At 41.4% G+C, this 25,352-nt stretch overlaps 1 protein-coding gene across 11 annotated transcripts in view; it reads left to right on the forward strand.

Annotated features, from left to right (window-relative positions):
* The window catches only part of cep112 (centrosomal protein 112), a 132,416-nt gene that overhangs the window by 87,261 nt on the left and 19,803 nt on the right, over window positions 1–25,352 (forward strand). For 10 of the 11 annotated variants that reach the window (XR_013629920.1, XM_078796978.1, XM_078796980.1 and 7 more), the window contains 2 exons: window positions 663–725; window positions 6,903–7,052. Coding sequence is in view for 10 of the 11 variants with exons in the window: in XM_078796978.1 (XP_078653104.1) it covers window positions 663–725; window positions 6,903–7,052 (213 nt within the window). In the remaining variant the exon portion in view is untranslated. Of the gene's footprint in view, window positions 1–96; window positions 384–662; window positions 726–6,902; window positions 7,053–25,352 lie in introns of those variants that run through there. The other variant, XM_078796984.1, reaches the window with a different exon arrangement.

Raw genomic sequence — 25,352 nt, forward strand, 5'->3', positions numbered from 1 at the left:
TAAAGACAACAAATGTGTCAGCTGTAAAGAAGCTTTCAAGTGCCCCCCCCCCACTGAGTCCCTTCTTCTTTCTTTGTCCTGCTCCTCTCTCATCAGCTGCAATGGGGGCCCCCCGAGGGACGAACGAGATGCCACTCACAAGAGTCCTGGCACAGGAAGACAAGACAGGCAGGGCCAGTATCCTTGGTGATGGCTCTGTGTTGCCGTGGTGACAGGTGTATCCGCTCAGAGCAGGGGACAGGCAGTGTTTGTCAGACGCAGGAGTCTAAACGTTGCTTAGGTGTTGATTACAGCAACAAGGGGTGTGTTCAATGGAGCTGTGTTTCTAAGAGACTTGTCTGGCTGAAGTTGGACAGTTGGAAGTAAATGTTCAAGGATGTCAGGGACAGTTGATGACAGGACAGTTTGTTTGGAATTCTGAATCACATGCGGATGTGCCAATACACCCAAGTTGCTGATCATCCACACAAAATGACAGTACTTCACCATTGATATCTGCATCGGATTGCAGCACCACCAACCTAACCTTGTTGTTGAGCATTGCAATGTACTCCCTACTGGCCCTGGGAGGACACACTAGGTCACAGCAAGTGTGTGTCCACCCTATCTATGTGTTGATTACATTTCTGAGGACTCATCTTTCGTTCTCTTTTACTTTGCAGGCCAACAGCAAGTTGAAGCACATGGAGAAGGAATACAGTCAGAAGCTGACCAAGTCTGCACAGGTAATCACCATATTATCATGGCACGTTTTTTATTTAAATGACACCAATACAGTATAATTGAGGACCACACTCCCCATATTTTAAAGAAAACTAACTATAAAAAAATAGAATAGTATAGTAGTATAGTATGGTGTATAGCTTTACTATACACCAGGGGTTTCAAACTCAATTTACCTGGGGGCCACTGGAGCTAGAGTCTGGGCAAGGCTGGGCCACATCAGGTTTTCCAAAAAACGCATTTATTAAAAACTTTGGTTGCTTTGGTTCTGATTTTCTATAATAAAAGCTCTGATAAAAACATTCCACTGTTCTCAAATATCTTAATTTTTATTTTTCTACACAAAATAAGATGACAAATAAATAAACAAATCAAGAATAAAGAAAATCAATCAATCAGTAATAAATAAATATAATAATAATAATAATAAAACGGCAAATAATAAAAACTTAAGAAACCACATATACTTGGTGGGTAGACAAATTATTTTTTCAGATTAAAATTAACAAAGCATTATTAGAGCCCTGTAGACATGACAAAACACGACTATAGTCACATTTATACTCGTTTTATTTACAACATATTGCGCAACTGCAGGGTCTTGAGACACATGCTAACTCGCAAACTAGAGAGCTAGCGACCTAAACGGTAGCCTTCAAGTTATTTCTTTTAAACTGAAATAGCCAAAAACTTACCACTTCCACACGGATAGGGAGGATAACTATTAACAGTTATTTAACCTTTAACATGAACATTAATCAAACGTAATAATTTTTTCTGGGTACATGATACCATACAGCATCCATATCAAACTTGCGCGGGCCGCACTAACATTAAACTTTCATATCAAGGCGGGGGCCTCAAACTAGTGTCCTGCGGGCCACATTTAGCCCACGGGCTGCGTTTTTGAGACCCCTGCTATACACAGTAATTGACTGAACACACAGCCGCTATTGTCTAAATAGCTGGCAACATAGGCATGTAAGCACCATTTTTCCATGATGGTATCAATGGTGGAGCTGCTCAATGTTTGTGCTCCTCCACCTTCTTGTAGACATACTTGACCATCACCTTCTGCTTCCTTTTTGTCATGGAGACATGTTTGGACTTGCTATCTTATGAAATCAAACACATGCCACTCGGTTTCCTGTATTCAGTGGATCGTGGATGTTTTTTCTCACAATAGCCACGTTTACATGAGGAGTTTTTCTCTTTCCGAATGGAATCTTTCCAAATGACCTTTCCGAAAGCAATGGTATAGATGGAAAGGAATATTCCAATCGCGTGTCTACATGCGCCGCTATAATCAACCAGAATAGTCAATGGGGCATGCGCAGTAAAACACCAACATCACGTGATAGCGACTTCCTCCAGTTTTTCTTTCACATGTTGGAATAACTCCGTATTGCCAGTTTTTCCTTCGTCCAGTCTTGAAATTTAGTTTGAATCAAAAACAAACTTTCCGCAGCAGTCCAGTGCCGATTGCTCACCTCCATTTTTTTAAATCGAAGAACGTCTTGAGCTGCGTGTTACGTCATTCACTCATTCGCTGAAAGAACGCACCCGGGAACAGGAAAAGATAAAGTTCAATCTTGCTAATATTTTATAATTAAGCTCAGCACATGTTTTATATAGATATGTATTTTCTTTTTTAATAAAATTGGACTTGTGAATGGCGTATAGAAGGGTTTAGATTCTGTTCCACAGATGGCGCTAATGCACACGAAAGCTGCTTGCCAACTGCCAATAAACAACAGAAGAAGAAAAACACCACGAAGAAGAGCGCAGTCTGACAACTTTCCGTTTGAGCGGGTACGAGATACCTCAATCGGATTGGGGAAAGGAATATTCCACCCCTGTGAATCCGATAATATATTCATTCGGATTGGCACTTTTCTTTCGGAATGAGGTGTATACAAAGGTTAGATTCTTTCAGTTTGAGCAAATAACCTGAATGGAATTGGAATATTTGGGTCCATGTATACGTGGCTAATGCCACATGTTGGGATTCATGTCCCTCTCAATGAACCACAGTGCCGGCAGCACTCATGCAAACCCAAAGCATGACGCTTGGTCTTGCCAGTCACTTACTACTCAGCAACTATTTAGACAATAATCAGTGTACAGTAAATGTATACTACTATTACACAAGGTGCACACTGACTACTCTAAAGTGAATCCAAGTTTACCTCCTATACAATGGTCCCTTGAGAAGATACAGTATCATAAAAATGTGTTGTTTTTGTCCAAACAAATACATATACGTCTGATTAATGCATTTGTTTCAAGATTCGTGAGGCTTTGTTTTAAAAGGTAAACGCAGGAACCGTGGCTCCTCTATTTGTGTATACCCCCTCGGGGGGCGGGGCCGGCTCAGTCAAATGTAAACACGAGCCCTTTGAACCACAAAGGCTAACCCCAGTTGTTAACCCCTGTGTGACTGACAGGGGGCATCGCTCCTGCGCTCAGCTGCATGCTTAATAGACCAATTAAAAACATACTACGCCATACATTATCCTGAGGGAGCTGTAGACGCACTCCATTAAGGGGCACATTTACACACACCGACACGTCCCCCCCCCCGTCTTGCACGGTATACCACTTTGCTTTTGTCTCTTTCTGTCTCCCTCCCGCACAAACTGGCCCTAATTAGTGTCTCTCCTATGCAGTGTGTTAAGCATCTAGCAGTGAGTGGTCCTCCTGGGCGACCTGTGAACCCATCGGCTCTGCTTGCTTAATGATGAGGATCCAGTGGGTCATAGTTATGTACAAGCTGGAGATCATTACTTTTATCCCTGACCATCCATCAAGGGAGTAGGCGGACGGAATTGAACACAGAGGCACCAGATTCTATATATGCAGTATATATCTGGTGCAAATATATATATATATTACCCTCTGGAAAGATGGAGGTTGAAGTTACTTGCTATGCAAATATGCCTATTTCTGCTGCAGCGGTGGTTAAGATCCTACGAATGATGTCCACATATGACCTCAGAGGCATGAATAAAATAAATAGGTTTTGTTATTCCACATGTTGCTTTTAATAGATTTACACTTTTATGGAATGTATTTGACACTTTTAGTGCACCTTGTACTCCTACTTCTGCACCTTGGTTTGTACTTTCTGTGTGCTACACAAATATTGAAAGGTGACTCGACTTTGTAATTGGAATATTGTATTCCCGTGGTAAAGAATCATATTGATATAATGAGGTTTGTGCCCTGAAAGAAGTTTGGGATGGCTCCAAACGCTCGGTTTCAGGGGGAGTTGTAAAACCGGAGAGTTGTGACACATGGGCAGGCTTCCTTATATGGGCGTGTGCTGTAGGCCAGATATGCTCTCTGCCCTCCCCCAAGCCCTGCGTCAGTCTTTACGTGGTAACAACGGCTCACAGGAAGTGTTTTCAGGTGTAAGGGAAAGCTACTTTAAAATTCGTAACGATCAAGAAGATTTTCTGTGGCGACTCTGTAATCAGGAAAAAGCCGTGAAAAAAAGACGCCACCATCAGGCACAAGTAGTTGGGGTCTCAAACATGCAGCCCGCAGGCCAAATATGCCCCGCAGGACACTAGTTTGAGGCCCCCGCCTTGATATGAAAGTTTAATGTTAGTGCGGCCCGCACAAGTTTGATATGGATGCTGTATGGTATCATGTACCCAGAAAAAATTATTACGTTTGATTAATGTTCATGTTAAAGGTTAAATAACTGTTAATAGTTATCCTCCCTATCCGTGTGGAAGTGGTAAGTTTTTGGCTATTTAAGTTTAAAGGAAATAACTTGAAGGCTACCGTTTAGGTCGCTAGCTCTCTAGTTTGCGAGTTAGCATGTGTCTCAAGACCCTGCAGTTGCGCAATATGTTGTAAATAAAAAGAGTATAAATGTGACTATAGTCGTGTTTTGTCATGTCTACAGGGCTCTAATAATGCTTTGTTCATTTTAATCTGAAAAAAATAATTTGTCTACCCACCAACTATATGTGGTTTCTTAAGTTTTTATTATTTGCCGTTTTATTATTATTATATTTATTTATTACTGATTGATTGATTTTCTTTGTTCTTGATTTGTTTATTTATTTTTCATCTTATTTTGTGCAGAAAAATAAAAATTAAGATATTTGAGAACAGTGGAATGTTTTATCAGAGCTTTTATTGTAGAAAATCAAAACCAAAGCAAAGTTTATTCATTTTTCTATTTTTAATAAATGCGTTTTTTTTGTTTTTTTTGGAAAACCTGATGCGGCCCAGTCTCGCCCAGACCCTAGCTCCAGTGGCCCCCAAGTAAATTGAGTTTGAGACCCCTGCTATAAACAATGCATACCAGTTAGCCACCTAGTTATTGGCTGTAATATAGTAGTATATAGTACACATGAGTGAGAGAGAAGACGCTTAAGTGCCCCACAGCTGAAAGGAATCCACATCGCAAAGTAATTATTACATCCTAAAATGATGTATTACCATAATAATGTGCCATTTGTAGGACTCATGTGGCGATCCTTCTGACAAAAAAAAAAGACTAATCTCTCCTTTTTCTCCCACACACACTGTGCAAATTCCAGCAGGGTTGGTCCTCCAGAGTTTGCACACAGTAAACAATTATCTGTCTAGCCCAAAGCGAGGAGCACCCCCTCCATTCCAGTCCACCTCTGTCTGTTTCCTCTCTCATCCTCCCCTCCCTGACAGTCAGTGGCTTAAATAGAATGTTAATTTTGACTGGGAGATTTTAAAGCCCAGGCAGTCTCTTTTCATCTCGGCGTGCACCACAAGTTCACCAACACAAAGTCGCTCCGTGCTTCAAAAGGGGAAGTTTTTTTTTTTCCTCCTCCGAGTCCATTTTTTTCTTCTTCTTCTTTTTTTTCTGCACAGCTTCTCTGTCTCTATACTGTGGGAATGCAGCGTAGGTGACTGTTTATCCAAATCCTTCACATATGTGGAATGTACTTTCTGTCAGATACAGTTAGACTGAGATGATGAAAAAGAGAAAGTTTGACATTTTCAATATGGGCCCTTGTATGTGGAACCATCCTCGTTTTATTGTTATCCCCGCCCCTTTCTTTGTTTCTATTGGCTGCTTAAGAGAACTGACAAGTGATGCTGCAATTGAACATGTGGTGCTTTCATGTCTTTGGGAAATGAGTTCAGTTATATGTAGGCTATACATACATGACATATTTATTTAGTACCGCGTTGATGTCTTAGCATTGTTTTGTTTTTTTTTGTATGGACTTTTCTACCGAAGACATCTTGACACGTGAAACGGTAAATAGTAGGACACATTTGCATTAAATTAAATTCTCCTCGTGTGTGGGTTTTCTCCGGGTATTCCGGTTTCCTCCCACATTCCAAAAACATGCTAGATTACGTTCACACTGTAGCATATGATGTATAATTCGGATTTTTTGTTTAAATTAGATTTTTTTTTAGGTGAGCGACTTGTTAATATGAACGCAAAGCATAAACCTTGCTGGAGTGTGCGCACTCGTGATGTGCGATACCATTGATTTAATTTCCAAGCCAAGACTGGGTATAAATTTAGGCTGGCACTGCTTATGGGGGCGGCGGTCTAGTGGTTAACGTGCAGACCTCACAGCTAGGAGACCCGAGTTCAATCCCACCCTCGGCCATCTCTCCCACATTCCAAAAACACGCTAAGTTAATTGGCGACTCCAAATTGAGTGTGAATGGTTGTTTGTCTATATGTGCCCTGTGATTGGCTGGCGACCAGTCCATGGTGTACCCCGCCTCTCGCCTGATGACAACTGGGGTAGGCTCCAGCATGCCTGCGACCCTAGAAAATGAATGAATATTATAAGCAGTACAGCACAGCCTGAACTTTGATGTACATCCAATTTTTTTTTTTTTGCTGTAACCTAACAAAAATACTTTTATTTATGTTTTGGATTTCAAATTTGGAACATTTACTTTTGATGTCATTTTAATTAGCTTTGCTTTACTATATAATCAGCATTAAATGAAACCAATATAAAACAAATCGGACATACAGTACATGCTTTTGACTGGACAGCAGTCGTTTCCAAGGAAGGAGGTTCTTGAGGTGACTGCCATTTATAATATTGGACTCTATAATCAAAGTATTTGACACACACACGACAATATGTGAAAAAAGAGAGCTATAATGATTTATAATCCCAAATGTTTTTTTTTTTGTTGTTGTGCAGGTCATACTGGAACTCCAGCAGTCTGTGTGCAGCTCCAAGGAGGAAGCTGTTTGTCTTCAGCAGGCCATGAGAAGACAACTGGAGGAGGCCAACCATCGATGGGCGCAAGAGAGGAGAGAGATAACCCAGCAGGCCGACCAGGACACCAAGGTCAGTTCTAGACATCACTGGTGTGGCCAAAAAACAGCTCTTAAAATCTTTACATATTTATTTCCAAAGCAATGCAACTTCCTGCCTGTTTTACATTGTCTGGCAGAAAGAATAGGGGTGTCTGGGTTGGACTTTTATGGAGGAGACGTTTCTTTTGTTAAAGCACACATTTAGCCTGTCATTTTTTATGGCGACTTGCAAGCTCCATCGTGTCCTTTTAGCGGCTTTGTTTGCTTTTTGTCAGCCTGAGCCTTATAAATCTGTCTGCTGCATTCCACTACATAAAGTCTGTGCATCATTCACGCAGCTCACTTTCAACGTTTAGTTTCTGAACTCGACAAACAGCGACTTAATAGACCTGCAACTTCAATGTGTATACCAGGGGTCACCAACACTGTGCCCGCGGGCGCCCAATGCGCCCACGTGGACCACTTAAAGCGCCCGCGAGGCATTTTCTAAAAATAGCACTGGTCACAAATTATCATTGTTATTTTGTGCTTTAAATTTTGAATCAGGGGCGGCACGGTGGTCTAGTGGTTAGCGCGCAGACCTCACAGCTAGGAGAGGGTTCAATTCCACCCTCAGCCATCTCTGTGTGGAGTTTGCATGTTCTCCCGTGCATGCGTACGTGTTGTGGGTTTTCTCCGGGTACTCCGGTTTCCTCCCACATTCCAAAAACATGCTAGGTTAATTGGCGACTCCAAATTGTCCATAGGTATGAATGTGAGTGTGAATGGTTGTTTGTCTATATGTGCCCTGTGATTGGCTGGCCACCAGTCCAGGGTGTACCCCGCCTCTCGCCCAAAGACAGCTGGGATAGGCTCCAGCACCCCCGCTACCCTCGTGAGGAAAAATCGGTAGAAAATGAATGAATGAATGAAATTTTGAATCAGAATTGCTTACATTAATGTATTTTTTTAATGGTCTTATAACATCAATGGTCTTATAACATAAAAATATTTTATAACAAACTCTTACCTCAAGTTACCTCTTACCTCAAACTTACCCACCCGGCAGCGCATTAAGGACGGAAAAGGCCGCGTTTGTTAAAGGCAGCTTTGGACAAACAAAGGACTTTTTTCACTCGGCAGGTGAAAAAAATCACAAAAAGGTGTTTCCTCTGACTTTCAAATATGTGAGCACATAAATAAATGTTTATTGTTACCATTCATTCATTCATTTTCTACCGCTTTTCCTCACGAGGGTCGCCGGGGGTGCTGGAGCCTATCCCAGCTGGGGTACACTCTGGGCTGGTCGCCAGCCAATCACAGGGCACATATAGACAAACAACCATTCACACTCACATTCATACCTATGGACAATTTGGAGTCGCCAATTAACCGAGCATGTTTTTGGAATGTGGGAGGAAACCGGAGTACCTGGAGAAAACCCACGCATGCACGAGGAGAACATGCAAACTCCACACAGAGATGGCCGAGGTTGGAATTGAACCCTGGTCTCCTAGCTGTGAGGTCTGAGCGCTAACCACTCGCCCACCGTGCCGCCCTTTGTTACCATTATTGTGGAAAATAATTAACATTGATATGTGAGCAGTCGCTTCACATAGTGTTACTACTACTATTCCTTTTGTTGTGATTACTAAAAAGTGATCCGTGCAGTTTTGTCATTTTGGAAGTTCCCCGCAAAGCAGGTCATGTAGTCCTTCATACTATCCATGCTCACAAAGTAGCCCTTGGCCTCAAAAAGGTTGGTGACCCCAAGTCTATTTGGTGTAGGTTTTTTTTGTTTTGTTTTTTTACACTCCTGCATGCCTTGTACCCAAAGGAAGCCGCCAGGGACACAGTGGCACTTGATTGGGCGTGGCTGTCCCTAAATAAAGACTTGTTGTGTCTGGGATGGGGACATGTTCCCAAACACAAACCTTGTCTGTCTGTGATTGCAGCTGCCTCATTTAGGTTGTAAAAAAAATAAAAAAAGATGGACAGGTTTGTGAGACTTAGGTCAAGATTTAGGTCAAAAAGTGTCCACAAGTCAACAGGCTTGATAGAAAAGTGTATCTTGAATCATCAGCAGTTTATTTATGGATGAGTAGTATCATGTTTCATCGTGATGCTGACTCATTCATAAATGTTTTTAGGTTATCATCAGTAAAATAAATAAATAAAAAAAGCCTCAGGATGTTGTTTTCAGCTGGAGCTGACTTTTTTTTTTGTGTGACCTAAAAAAAAAATGTCGACCAGTATTGCACTTGAGATTTTGTTTTCTAAATCTAAAAAACACATGATAGACATTTCAATAACGATCTACCTTTTCATAACATTCATAGTCAAGATTGTGTAGCAATTTGTACTCTACATCAATTCTGCATGCAAAGTGGATACATTTTTTATACATTATGTTATAATATACAATAAATAAATACATAAATGAAATACATTTGGATTGATTGACTGGTTGTACTGGTTGTTACCATTACAGAGTTGCTAGCAGCTTTGACTTGTGAATTTACGCTAGATGCAATGCTGGCTCTGTCCAGCAGAGGGAGCCAGATGAGCCAGAGCCCGGAGGGGGGCTGACATCATTGCAGCACCCACCAAAGAATTCCTCAGGCACAATGCATTATGGGAATACTTGAGTTTAGTGTTCTTTTAGTTTAGTTTATTTTTCAAAATAAACTAACTAGTTTATTTTTATTTTTAGTTTAGTGTTCTTTTAGTTTAGTTTAAAAATAAACTAAAAAGACACTTTAGTTTATTTTGAAAAATAAAGTTTATTTTTATTTTTAGTTTAGTGTTCTTTTAGTTTAGTTTATTTTTCAAAATAAAATAAACTACATATTTTATTTTGAAAAATAAACTAAACTAATACTAAACTAGTTTATTTTTCAAAATAAAAATAAACTACATAGTTAGTTTATTTTGAAAAATAAACTAAACTAAAAGAACACTTTAGTTTACTTTTCAAAATAAAAATAAACTAGTTAGTTTACTTTTAAAAATAAAACTAAAAGAACGCTAAACTAAAGTGTTCCCATAATGCATTGTGTCTGAGGAACACATTCTTTTGGTGCTTTAGTGTTCTTTGAAAGATACTGAGTATACTGAGTGGCACAGTATTTAAACTATTAGTAGTAGTTTTGCCATTATGAACAGCGCTATATAAGCACCAGGGTTTGTAAGTTGTGTTTTATACATACACTGGAAATTATTCATAACACCACCCTCGTGAGGAAAATGAATGAATGAAGTTATTAAACACTGAATCCGGATTTTTACGATATAGAAATAGCTATTTTATTAAATAAAATATAATCCACCCAAAAGTCATTTCTTTCAGTGTATCTTCCTGAAAAAGCAAAATAATTGAATTGACTAGACCGCGCCTGCATCATAAAAGTAACCATCTGAGTGAGTGTGTCGCTGGCTGACATTTTTCCATGCTGCTCCCTTTCTAAAGCGTTGGGATTAGAGCGAGGGGCTTCAGACAATGGCATGGGAAGAAAATAACATCAAAGTATTGGTATAATCCCAAAACAGTTGTTCTGCATGTATGCGGCACCGGATTCCAATGTGGCTTTTTTTTTTTTTTTTTTTTCCTCTCTCTCCTCGCCAGGCCTTCTCTTCTTCTTCACCCAAATTTAGCTGCCTGTGCAGCTCTACTGTACTTCTTAAATGTGTGAACAACACAGACCTTTGGATCCCATAAAAGGCCGTTTTTAGACCAAGTGTGATCATTATAAGGGTCATTACTGTAGGTGGTGGATTTGTATGTGTGTGCGTAACCAAAATATGACACACTTCTCAGAATTGTATCCTTGTTTAACAGAAGCAGAACACCTCCTCAGTTAGGTTTAGTCTAAGTAATGTAGCTGTGGTATGCTTTGGATCATGAGTTTCAGTAGCCGGATAATACATGATGTGATATGCTTAGCTTAGCTTATGATTAGTATTACTTGTTTTGTATAGTGTGTAATGTTAGAAAATGCTTTATCGAGTGATATTAGTTTTTCCACTTTGTAGTAGGTTCTCGGCATAATTTAGCGAGGCTGGAAGTGCACAATAAGACATTTATGCTCATTTTTCGGCCCTTTGTATTGAGTTGTTGACTCCTGTAGAGCAGCTACACACAATAACCAACACACAAAGTGTTTTAGATCTTCCAGCATCTGCACCTATTCAGCTATATTTCTTTGGATTTTGTGGTTCCAACGAAAACAATCTATTTTAATTCATGCTCATTTTTCGGCCCTTTATTTTGAGTTGTTGACTCCTATAGAGCAGCTACACACAATAACCAACACACAGTGTTTTAGTTCTTCCAGCATCTGCACTTATTCATTTATATTTCTTTGGATTTTGTGGTTTCCTGCGAAAACAATCTGTTTTAATTTATTCCACCCGGGGCCTGCCTCCAGGCACGCCCACTTTGCTGTGGTTGGTCACAATGCCGAGGACATAGAAAGACTTCCGGTTTTCATAAACGGTATGAGAGCTGATAATAAACGACAATTTTGCCCACTAGGAAAAATGCTTTATCGAGTGATATTAGTCAAACAGAGAGTAATAGTCTGCAGTAAGTATGAGAAAAACCGACCCATTTACTTTATGCATCTGGGGTGTAGTTCTGTCCACTTTGTAGTAGGTTCTCGGTATAATTTAGCGAGGCTGGAAGTGCACAATAAGACATTTATGCTAATTTTTTGGCCCTTTGTATTGAGTCGTTGACTCCTGTAGAGCAGCTACACACAATAACCAGCACACAAAGTGCTTTAGATCTTCCAGCATTTGCACCTATTCAGCTATATTTCTTTGGATTTTGTGGTTCCAGCGAAAACAATCTGTTTTAATTTATTCCACCCGGGGCGTTTTGAGCCATCCCAAACTTTTTTCAGGGCTCACTTCCAAATGCCCAACACTAATTTCTGAAGCTTTGGCATCGTTTAACACAAGAATACAACATTCTAACTACGTTTATAGGTCAGAAAAGCTGACATAACGACATAACTTACCAACGACAGTTTCTCATGCGTTGCGAATGTTTCAAACAGGGGTTTGTGATTGAGAAAGTCATGATATCGTGAAGGGTGGCATGGGGGTCTCGTGGTTAGCAGACCTCACAGCTAAGAGACCAGGGTTCAATTCCACCCTCGGCCATCTCTGTGTGGAGTTTGCATGTTCTCCCCGTGCATGCGTGGGTTTTCTCCGGGTACTCCGGTTTCCTCCCACATTCCAAAAACATGCTAGGTTAATTGGCGACTCTAACTTGTCCATAGGTATGAATGTGAGTGTGAATGGTTGTTTGTCTATATGTGCCCTGTGATTGGCTGGCGACCAGTCCAGGGTGTACCCCGCCTCTCGCCTGAAGACAGCTGGGATAGGCTCCAGCACCCCCCGTGACCCTCTTGAGGAAAAAGCGGTAGAAATGAATGAATGGTATCGCGAAAATTCTGGTGTTTTTTTGTGATGCCTCTTCAAATGCAAAGTCGTCGGCGGTATTAAACTTCCCCGGTTCTGTGTGACCATGGGAAACTTGTGCATGACAAGTTTTTTCCGGACTTTAATGAAAAAAATGTTGCCTCATGGCCACATGTGCATGTACTGTAGCTAAAATGTTGAAATGTGATAGCGGCGTTACTAGTGGGGCTTGTGTGTTTATGTCTGCATGGGCTAGAGTTTGTGACACACTTACTGTGTACTGCGCATCTGCCAAATGTGACAGAACTCCAACCCACATTAGCCCTGCCAAGCGAAAGGTGAGCACACACACACACGGAGGTCTTTTATCACACACTGTCTTTCCAAGACTGTATCTCCTTTCTGTCACTCTCACACACACACACACACACACACACACACATACACACACAAGCGCACATGCTCTCTCCTCATCTTGCCAAAAGGGAGAGGTGGCTGGTGAATAAACAATGGCACTCCGCCCATGGTGTCACCCGCTCGGGCTTTGATCAACGCCGCTGTTCTCTCTTCCCAGCAGCAGCAGCAGCAGTGCTTCCTGTCTCTTTTGCTTGCCACACACACACACACACACATACACACACACACATTGAAGTCTCAAGTCTTGCACATGGACCACTCTCCCTCTAGCTCTTAAGAGCAAACATAGCTTTGAGTTAGTGCCCTTGTCTCTACACCAATAGCCCTTAGCACAGACGCGTTGTGTTTGCACACACACATTATTGATCCCGGTCCTGGTCTAAAGAATAGTCTTCTTGCCATGTCCTTCTGTGAGTGAAGTGACAGCTTACATAATGCAACACTGACCACAGGGTGTCTGTTTGTACCTGTAGGAGGTGGACATCAGTGTTGGGGTGTTTTTTTTTTTTTCGGGTATGTTGCTTTGTTTTCATGCATGGCTAATGGCTTTCTGTATGCATACACTACAGCTTGTGTGTGTGTGGTTGTGTGGTTATGTATGCATCAGTTTCTCAGGGAGTTGAAAGCATGACTTTGCCTGTGGGAAGAGAAATGGGAGCAGTGGATCAAGAACAGGTGCACTAGATACCCTCTGTGTGTGTGTGTGTGTGTGTGTGTGTGTGGCCAAACATTGACTCAAACGTATTCCTCTTATGTGAGCCTATGTGTAAGAGATACATCATCTTTTTGTGCTCCCCTGCAGTTTACAAATGGCCACAAGTTGGCACATTAGGACTAAAGACCATTTACCATTTTTGAAAACCATATTGACCAGGGGTCTCAAACACGCAGCCCGCAGGCCAAAGGTGGCCCGCAGGACACTAGTTTGAGGCCCCCCGCCTTGATATGAAAGTTTAATGTTAGTGCGGCCCGCAAAGTTTGATATGGATGCTGTATGGTATCATGTACCCAGAAAAAAATGTTAGGTTTGATTAATGTTCATGTTAAAGGTTAAATAACTGTTAATAGTTATCCTCCCTATCCGTGTGGAAGTGGTAAGTTTTTGGCTATTTAAGTTGAAAGGAAATAACTTGAAGGCTACCGTTTAGGTCGCTAGCTCTCTAGTTTGCGAGTTAGCATGTGTCTCAAGACCCTGCAGTTGCGCAATATGTTGTAAATAAAAAAAGTATAAATGTGACTATAGTCGTGTTTTGTCATGTCTACAGGGCTCTAATAATGCTTTAATTTTAATCTGAAAAAAATAATTTGTCTACCCTATAAAAAGTAAGATATTTAAGAACAGTGGAATGTTTTATCAGAGCTTTTCTTGTAGAAAATCGGAACCAAAGCACTGAAAAAGTTTATATATTTTTCTGTTTTTAATAAATGCGTTTTTTTTGGGTTTTTTTTGGAAAACCTGATGCGGCCCAGCCTTGCCCAGACCCTAGCTCCAATGGCCCCCAGGTAAATTGAGTTTGAGACCCCTGATATTTACCCTGACCCTGCAACACAGTGACCTTCTCGGAAAAGGTCAAGCAATTAAGCAAACAGGGTTGGAGGTGTGTTGCTAATTTTAGGATAATGAGGATGCTTCCAAAGCATCTTGAGCACAACCCACAGGGGGCGCCACTCCTGTGAAAAATGAGGACACTATGTAGTCCTTTCTGATGGTATATACTGTCTGTTTGTCCTTTTTGTCCATGAAGAACCATCTCTCTCTCACCGCCCTTTGATTCCATGTATTTATCTGTTAGCACTCTTCTACCTTAAACATGTTGTGCTTGCATGTTGGCCCCACTGTTGGCGGATTGATGGCTTTTCCGGCCTTGACTGAGAGGGCTTCCCGACTGTGTTTGATCCACATATCAGAGGGGGTGGAAGTTGGAGAGATAACATTCCAGGATGCTAAGAAGGAACGTGGGAAGTGGAACAACTCTCAGGGACATCACAGACAACAAAGGGAAATTAGTCATTAAACCACAGCCATGATGCTGTCAAGTCACTTTTTTGTTATGACTATACATCACTTATGTGGCGCCCCCTATATGTTGTGGTCAAAATAATTTTGAAGAAGATATTCCAAAAGTTTTGTAATCTTTACACAAATGGTTAATAACTTAAGTCAATTAGTTCATAAGTCTTGCTTGTTCCCCCGGAAAGATGTTTAGCTTGGAAGGAAAATCAACCAATCTTACACAGCTTGTCAACACACCCTTGAGGTGTGTACCAAATTTTGTGGGTATTCGAATAACTAAAAAGTTTTGTCAATGTGAGTTTTAAGGGTCAAACTTTGTGGTTTAATAAGAAAAATAATAGCCCAGGCAACACAGTCGGGGTGCATGTTTTGACAAATGTTCAGAAGTAGAAGAGTTAGCTTGCGCAAATGAATACAAACGCAGAATTTAGGAGCCAGATTTAGTCAATACATTCACCAAAGTTGTTTGGATTTCGAAGCAATGCCTTTGTTACCGTTCATTCATTTTCTACTGCTTATCCTCACAAGGGTGCTGGAGCCTATCCCAGTCTTTGGGCAAAAGGCAGGGTACACCCTGGACTGGTCGCCAGCCAATCACAGGGCACATATAGACAAACAACCATTCACACTCACATTCATACCTATGGACAATTTGGAGTCGCCAATTAACCTAGCATGTTTTTGGAATGTGGGAGGAAAACGGAGTCCCCAGAAAAAACCCACGCATGCACGGAGAGAACATGCAAACTCCACACAGAGATGGTCATGGGTGGGATTGAACTCCGGTCTCCTAGCTGTGAGGTCTGCGCGCTAACCACTCAACCGCCAAAGTGCAGGATTCAGTACTAATAAATTCAATATTTTTGAAGTTAGACCAACTCACCCTTGTCAACACACCCTTGAGGTGTGTAGAGCATAGAAAACCTAAAATGGTTTTAACATTATTAGAGCCCTGTAGACATGAAATAACACCCCTATAGTCATCTTTGTGCTTGTATTACCTAATACAATAGACATGATTAGTGATAATAAGACATAACTCAGATGATGCAGTACTGTTGGCTTTGTTTACACAAAATTGCACAACTCTCACATACAGGCGACAGCTGCCACTTAAAGCATAGCAAGTTACTGAGCTAGCTAGTTAGCCTCCTATTTATTTATTCTGAGCTTATGGTAATGGTAATGGTGTTATTTGATTTGAACATGCATCAGATTACAATTGAATGCATCACATAATCAGTTCACAGTTCCACATGTCCAAAAGGAGTCGGAAGAAGCAAAGCTTATTAAATCCTACCCCTCCATCTGGTACTTTTACAATCAGTAACGGTTACATTTGTTCACTTCCTGCTTTCCTATTTTTTTTTTTGTCACGTACCAAAGTACGAGGTGATTTGACCATACAATGACATAATCGGTACCATAGTAACTGTCAATATAGTGTGGTAGTGATTATGTCATTGTATGGTCATATCACCTCGTACTTCGGTATGTGACAAAAATAAAAAAAAAATTAGAAATTTAATAATTTTTTTTATTAAACTATATTGGGAAAGCAGGAAGTGAACAAATGTAACAGTTTACACAAGAAAGAGTTTGAAACTGAGTGGGAGGAACAAAGTAAGAAGCCAAAGATGTACCACTTCCACACACAATAGGAGGAGAACTTTATTTGCCATGTCATGTCAAATTCATCGATGAGACCTTGTGTGGTGCAGGTTAATGTAATGTAATGTAAGGTAATGTCTTGTCAATGTAACTTTACTCGCAGCCAGTGACTAGTCTTTCAATTTTTTTCATTTTTTTGTGTTTGTCTAACACCTGTTTTGTTGTTTTGTGACAAAAATCCAGTGTCTAAATAATTACCTTTTTAGCTTGCAGTGTTTTTTCCCCCCCAAGTTTTCCTACTTAGCATCCATGAAGTTACACACTACTTGATAAACCTAAGACAAGAACGTACTAGTACACACACAAATACCCACCCAGGCATATGGTGCATATTTTAGAGTTGTTTCCTATTCTCTTTCTACTGTTGCTCACAGCAGTAAGAAAGATGGAGAGAACAGTGTGTTCCCCTCGTGGGCATAGCATGTCTTCATTACAATTGTTGTACTGTTTTCATCAAGAAGCAATAGACAAGGATAAATCTTTTGGGGTGTTTTTTATTGCAGTTTTAAAATCAGCTGAGAAACTATTGACAGCTTGCTTGTCTTTTTATTTCATAGTCAGACACTATAGTTGTCATGTTTGGGGGGGAAATGAAACTGAAACAACTGCGGTGCATTTTCTCAGCGAGTATGGTTCCATTGGTCACATAGAGAGATGGATTTCGGTTCGGTTGCAAGTGAACTCCGGTGCGGTTTAGTTCACTTAAGTTCAAATGTGACCGGCGCTAAAATAACAGCATTTAGCATTGTCATAGCAGATTATAAAAATAACCTACATATTCACCCCAGGATATGACCTAATTGGGGCTCGGGCATCTTGCCTCCTTGGTGAGGTGTTCCGGGCATGCCCACCCGGCAGAAGGCCCCGGGGAAGACCTAGGACATGCTGGAGGGATTATGTCTCACAGCTTGGTGGCCGGGGACCGGGAAGTCCGGGCTTCCCTACTGAGACTGCTGCCCCCATGACCCGGACCCGGATAAGCGGAAGAGAAACTCAGCCAAATGTAACAGACGACTTCAAACCTCTGCACGACAATATCATTCATCTAATAACGACTGCACAGTGGTCGAGTGGTTAGCGCACAGACCTCACAGCTAGGAGACCAGAGTTCACTCTCACTTGTGTGGAGTTTGCATGTTCTCCCCATGCATGCGTTTGTTTTCTCCGGGTACTCCGGTTTCCTCCCACATTCCAAAAACATGCTAGGTTAATTGGCGACTCCAAATTGTCCATAGGTATGAATGTGAGTGTGAATGGTTGTTTGTCTATATGTGCCCTGTGATTGGCTGGCAACCAGTCCAGTGTGTACCCCGCCTCTCACCTGAAGACAGCTGGGATAGGCTCCAGCACCCCCTGTGACCCTCATGAGGATAAGCGGTAGAAAATCAATGAATTAATTAATTATTTTTACTTATGGCGGTCGAGTGGTTAGCGCGCAGACCTCAAAGCTAGGAGACCAGGGTTCAATTCCACCCTCGGCCATCTCTGTGTGGAGTTTGCATGTTCTCCTCGTGTATGCGTGGCTTTTTTCCGGGTACTCCGGTTTCCTCCCACATTCCAAAAACATGCTAGGTTAATTGGCGACTCCAAATTGTCCATAGGTATGAATGTGAGTGTGAATGGTTGTTTGTCTATATGTGCCCTGTGATTTGCTGGCGACCAGTCCAGTGTGTACCCCGCCTCTTGCCCGAAGACAGCTGGGATAGGCTCCAGCACCCCTGCGACCCTTATGAGGATAAGCGGCAGAAAATGAATGAATGAATGAATAATCTAATAACATTTTTTAAAAAGCCTAAAACCTCGAAATAAGATTTTCCATCAGTCAGCAAATGTGGGCGAAACTGAACAGTTTTGCTCCGATCAGCCAATCAGAGCACAGAAAAGTGCTTGAAGGAAAATTCTGAAAAAAAAAAATATGTATGTGTCGGGGCCAGCACTCCTAATTCTGAAGGCCCTGTGCAGATTACAATGATATGGCAACACTTAGAAGCTGAAACCTGATTGGAGCAAAAAAAAAGTGAAGTGAAGTCAACAAAAATAATAGATCCATGGAACAAATACTAGAATTAAAATTTGAAATGTAGATCAATGCTTCCGGTATGGCTATGCCAGAAAAGAAGGCTTTGCTGGCCCTAAGCACTGAAGCTACCCGATCAAGTGCCTACGTAATGCATACATTCTGTACTGTGCAGGCTTTAGTCCCATGACAAAAATCCCAGTGTGAACACTAAGCGAACAGCGCCAAAGTGGTTCTTTTTTTTTTTTTTTCATTTGGGTACCAAGTACCGAAGCGCAAATGCGAATGCAGCCTAAAGCAGAAGTTTCTCCACTTCAACTCCTCAAGAGGGAGACCTCTCCTCCTCCTCCTCCTCCTCCTCCTCCTCCTCCCCACTTCTCTACCTTTCCAACAGTCCTTTTGATAAAAGTGCAGTTAAAAGAGAGTGTGTACTTGTCTCTCTGGCCATCCAGCTCTCCTTGAGGTTAGCACCTCCTTTATTATTTACTATGAGATCAGTAGACACAGTGCACACATCGACTAAAATGTGCGTGTGCAGTTTTTTTTTTTTTTTTTGTCTGTCTGCATGCTTCGAGTGTGTGAGTGTGTGTGTGTGACTGGAGGCGGGTTTTTGTGCTGCTGTCTGAAGTCGTCCAGCCTCAGTGTCATTAGAGGATCTCTTTAATCCAGACTTTGGGAGAAACTTCTGACAACACGCTGCAAATAGAAGGCCCCCGCCGCCGCACTGCTCCTAACAAAACACCAAGTTTAAAGAGGCCCCTGGCATTTTCTTTGCCTCCTCCCTTTTTTTTTTTCTGTTTTTTTTTTTTTTTTAAACCCACCCCCTTCGTCTCCCCTCTCCTCTGCCCTCTGTTGCTTTTACTTCACCCCAGGGAGACTCAACTCGCCTTATCTGTGCAAGAAGGAGACCACCCAGGAAAGATGATGTACGTTATATGTACAAAACACCGAGATCACACACACACGCTCATTTGATTGTTTATCGCTCACTTTCTCGGTTAATATTAATGCAGGCCCGTACCTGCTTGGATGGCTCTGAGCGTTGTGTGCATGTGTGTGCACATACAGTATATACCTTGCTAATCCTTCAAAGGCAAACTTTGGAATGAAAGTCGGAGGTACGGAGTGAAAGACAGACCACATTTCTTCACTCCTGCCACTTCTTTTCTTCTCAACCGCATTTCTGTCTTTCTTTACTTAGGCGCCGTTTACACAGATTTTTCACGGAAAACCAATTAAAAACAGTGCGGTTTGAGCTGTCTTCTCGCATGAAAACTGTCGCCGGGATTAAAAAAATGGATGTCGAAGGCTACGTTCACACTGTAGCATATGATGTATAATTCAGATTTTTTGTTTAAATTTGATTTTTTTTCGGTAGGCGACATGTTAATATGAACGCAAAGCGTAAACCTTGCTGGAGTGTGAGCAGTCGTGATGTGCGATACCATTGATTTAATTTTCAAGTCAAGACTGGGTAAAAATTTAGGCTGGTGGTCTAGTGGTTAGCACGCAGACCTCACAGCTAGGAGACCAGGGTTCAATTCCACCCTCGGCCATCTCTGTGTGGAGTTTGCATGTTCTCCCCGTGCATGTGTGGGTTTTCTCCGGGTACTCCGGTTTCCTCCCACATTCCCAAAACATGCTAGGTTAATTGGTGACTCCAAATTGTCCATAGGTATGAATGTGAGTGTGAATGGTTGTTTGTCTATATGTGCCCTGTGATTGGCTGGCAACCAGTCCAGGGTGTACCCCACAAGACAGCTGGGATAGGCTCCAGCACCCCCGCGACCCTCGTGAGGAAAAAGCGGTAGAAAATGAATGAATGAATGAAGGTAGGCGACCTGTTAATATGAACGCAAAGCGTTAACCTTGCTGGAGTGTGAGCAGTCGTGATGTGCGATACCATTGATTTAATTTTCAAGTCAAGACTGGGTAAAAATTTAGGCTGGTGGTCTAGTGGTTAGCACGCAGACCTCACAGCTAGAAGACCAGGGTTCAGTTCCACCCTCAGCCATCTCTGTGTGGAGTTTGCATGTTCTACCCGTGCATGCGTGGGTTTTCTGCAAGGTTAATTGGCCAAATTGTGTGAATGGTTGTTTGTCTATATGTGCCCTGTGATTGGCTGGTGACCAGTCCAGGGTGTACCCCGCCTCTCACCCGAAGACAGCTGGGATAGGCTCCAGCACCTCCCGCGACCCTCGTGAGGATAAGTGGTAGAAAATGAATGAATGAATGCTTATGGGGGTATCATACAACAATTTCATGTCCAAAAATGTGAACTATCCCTTTAAGAGTTTAAAATACATCAATAAATGACTATGATGTCTTGTATACTTTGTACTATGATTTTAAATACTATAAACTGCATTTTAAAATGTACTAAACTAGGTGAATTTGCACATAGAATTAGATCTATATCGCCGATATTTTTTTTTATTTTTTATTTTTCCCAGTCTTGGCTCGGAAATAAAATCAGTGGTATCGCACATCACTAGTGCTCACACTGCAGCAAGGTTTATGAGGAAAGTAGTTCCGGCCAGTTGCTGGGGACAGTTAGGTTAACAGTTTGGTTTCTCAAAACAATATGCATTCAAAAGCGTAATGCATTTGCATCTAGAAAAAAATCCTACCTCACAAATCGCTCAGCGTAATTTTATCTGCAGTCTTATCACTTTGTGCTAATGCCTGTCCATTGTTGTGTGTTTCTTAGTGTTTAGTTGCGCGGATCGTGATCACTGCAACACAAGAGAAGTAGTGGTTAAAATAGGGTACATACTGTCACAACAAAGATTTGTCGGACTTTACTATTAGACAACTTTGGCTGCTTACCATTAGCATATATCATCATATCGTGATACATCCTAAAAATATCATGATATATGCTCAGGTCCATTTTGCCCAACCCTACTCCACACTGATGCCCAAGTGGAGATTTGAACCAAGCAAAACATTAAAAAACAAGAGTCAAACTCACGTGAGTACTTGTGTGCTGTGTATAAACTAACAACAGTGGGTGTCGCCAACTACTGGTCCGGCGTATAAATTACTGTCCTTTGCAGGTTGTTTATATACGTAGGTTTGTAATTGAAAACAGACTAGAAACAGTGTGACTGTGTTTGGTTTTAATGGCAAAATTATTTGATTAAATGCCGAAACATTTCAACATAACGGAGCACATACAAATGTATCGCCATCTACTGGCCTGGCATGCAAATTACAGTACTTTTCAGGCTGTTTACTCAAAGTTGTCACAGAAAATTAATGTGATTTTAGCTGTTAGTTTACATGACAATTGCATTTAGAACCAAAACATGAAAGCAATATTTTTGTTTGAATGCTGAAAATAGAAAACTGAGTGTCCACATGCATTGCCACCTACTGGCCTGGCATGCAAATTACACCACTTTTCAAGCCTTTTGCACAAGTTTGTAATTAAAACCAATTAAAAACCTTACACTTTTGGCCAGTTTTTTACATTCATTCATTCATTTTCTACCGCTTTTTCCTCACGAGGGTCGCGGTGGTGCTGGAGCCTATCCCAGCTGTCTTTGGGCAAGAGGCGGGGCACACCCTGGACTGGTCGCCATCCAATCACAGGGCACATATAGACAAACAACCATTCACACTCACATTCATACCTATGGACAATTAAGTGGCCAATTAACCTAGCAAGTTTTTGGAATGTGGGAGGAAACCGGAGCATGCACAGGGAGAACATGCAAACTCCACACAGAGATGGCCGAGGGTGGGAATTGAACCCTGGTCCTCCTAGCTGTGAGGTCTGTGCGCTAACCACTAGACCGCCGTGCCACCAGTTTTTCACATGACAATCCAAATTTTGTTTGTTTTGATGAACGTTGAAACACTCCAAAAAACGGACAAAATGTGCATGTGTTGCCATCTACTGGCCTGGCATGCAAATTATTATGCGTTTGTGACAGAAAGGGATCTAAACTACAGCCAAATAATTAAAACTGTATTTCCCTGAAAATGCGGAAACATTTTGCAAATGACGACTAATAGTGTTGCCATCTAGTGGCGCGGCATGTAAATTACAATGCAATTTTCACACTTTAAAAAGTGTATTATTTGTCCCACTGAAGTAGAGACTGCAGAGGATAATTCCACAGCAAGAGGCACATACTAAGTAGTAGAAATAGTACCCGGTAGAAAAGTAGGCACCATGCAGTGGCTGCGTTCTCACTCTCTAGTTTATTCTCTGAGGAAATCAGATCCCCCCCCCTCACTTCTTCCCAGGCTGCATGGGAGATAAAGACCATATCGCTCCGAGCATCTGGACACACTTAAGCAGAATCCTCCACGTACACATTGATGCAAGTCTGTTTACACCATAAATGAAGACCTATTTCTACATATATAGTGTATAGGAAGAAACTCAATGAATGTAGTAATTCATGTAGTTTCTTTTTACTATTGTCTTGTCACTCACATTGAATACAGTATGTGTATTCAAGGCTGTGTACATCATGACTATCACGTCTGTCTGCCATCATGGCTAAATATTTCCACTGTCTTTGTGATTCATCGGAGGGGGACACATGATTAGAACCGTCCCTCTTCTAATTCTATTATTGAAAAAAAAAATAGACTTCCTAGCCTCAGAGCTGTTTTTTGAAGAGCATAAATACAGAGCCCACATGAAAGAGACAAAAACATGACACTCGCACAATGAGGCCAACTAAAAAGTCTCACTTCCCAGAAGACCCGCTTCACAAATGCTGTGTCACAGTTTGCGGGAATCAGAAGTGGTTTGATCTGCGAGGGGTCTTCCGGGACAGCAGGGATTTAGATGTTGAGTTTAGGGTCCTTTTGGATACTTTGCATAGTTGTTCTTTGTATCTGCCAACTCTGCCAAGTCCACGGTTGATTTATTTATTTCCAATCTTGACATGAAACAGTGGTTGGAAAAAACAATCAATGTGCTGCATGAGCGCCATTGGTGGGTTGGTGGCGGGGTTGTTAGCCAATCCGCACCGCTGGTGTTAACATGGTGATTTTGTTTCACGAATACATCTGCTTACAAGCTGACAGTCTGGGGTGTGAAGGTTCTGATAAAAGTGCTAATATGACAACATGCAAACGTATCTTTTTGGTTTTTGGTAAAAAGAAAAAATGGGGAAGTTTATGCGATAAGTTCTTGCTCTGTTTTTGGTATTGGAAATAGAAACACAGTGGAACGTTGATTAGCGTCATTAAGCTCTAACTAAATCAAAATTTCCGATAAAAATGTAATAAAATTAATGGGATGCTCTGATGGCGCCTCCATGAATCAATATTGTCTAATTTCACTCGCACTTCCAAAGTCTCCTTAAAAAAGGCGTCTAATCCACTGCAATTCCCAAAACTGTAGAAATGGCTTTATAACATTTTCCAGACTAATTGATCGCAATTAATCTCAGTTATGGTTTGTTTTAACAACAGGGGTATGCTAGGTTAATTGGTGACTCCAAATTGTCCATACGTATGAATGTGAGTGTGAATGGTTGTTTGTCTATATGTGCCCTGTGATTGGCTGGCGACCAGTCCAGGGTGTACCCCGCCTCTCGCCCGAAGACAGCTGGGATAGGCTCCAGCAAGCCTGCGACCCCAGTGAGGATAAGCAGTACAGAAAATGGATGGATGGCATTCACTTTTTCACACAGGGCTTGCGATCGGTCCAGGGTGTACCCCGCCACTCGCACAAAATTAGCTGGGATAGGCTCCAGCATACCCCCACGAATCTTGTGAGGATAAGCGGCATAGAAGATGCATGGATGAAACTTTTAACGCGTTTTCATACCTCTGTAGGTGAAGCAAACCATCAACTGGATGTCATATTTTGTCATTCTGAATGCTAATGCAACTCTTTACCAAACTAAATAAAACTAAAAATTAAAATTACTCCTATTTTCATGTGCACATGCTATGTTATTGTCCCTTTAGCCATATTATACGGAGGCACCAGGGCAGAATATGGTCGACATCACACAAATTGTCCTTTTTGCAGTTCCTGTTCCCCTTCATTGGTGTGGTCATACAAAAAAGCCAAGGAAAAAGCAAAACAAATATTGATTTACTACAGGGATAAATTCTCATGTGATGAGGGTACTTTAGTGGCATTTACATGCGAACAAACTGTACATGCGAACATACAAAGCATGTCTTAGTCCCTGCAATCCACCCACTTGGAAAAATGGCATCGACATCACTCTTTTTTTTTTTTTTTTTTAGTGAAACGGAGCCTTTGATTCACCGATAAACAAAATAGAATGATGAAATCGGCGGCAACGGGTGTTGCGATGTGGGCAGTGATGGGGCGGCATCGTGACTGTCTGCCAAAGTAGCCTGATTAATAGGATCAAGACGCTGAAAAACAGCTAGCTGTTTACGTAGGAAGTATATATATATACATATATATATATATACCCAGAAATGAATGTCAATGAGTTTTTATTCTCCACTATGCACGGTCAAATCGACAGTGCGGTTTGTTTTATGGCTTTTAAATGATCAAAAGAGAATGATTGCACTAGGGAACAGAAGATGTCATGTGAATTTTTTACTGGCTTTGACAAAACTATGAGTCACAAGCAATGTTCCGCCTGTTTTTGTTTTTTTGTTTTTTTTAAAGGAGTACAGAGAATGTCGGAGAAGTGGTACAGTCTCTGGAAAAAAAAAAACCTCAAAAGTCAAACCATCAGCATCATAGGTCATGTGTTTTGCTTTTGTGTGTTTTTATTGTGCTACCACAGAAGGGTACCAACGATGGCACGGTGACAACCTCATAAAGACAAGATAGCAAAAGG

The sequence above is a fragment of the Doryrhamphus excisus genome, linkage group LG16 (assembly GCF_037039965.1).
Source record: "Doryrhamphus excisus strain RoL-2023G ecotype Guam linkage group LG16, RoL_Dexc_Guam_v1.1, whole genome shotgun sequence".
Lineage (NCBI taxonomy): Eukaryota > Metazoa > Chordata > Actinopteri > Syngnathiformes > Syngnathidae > Doryrhamphus > Doryrhamphus excisus.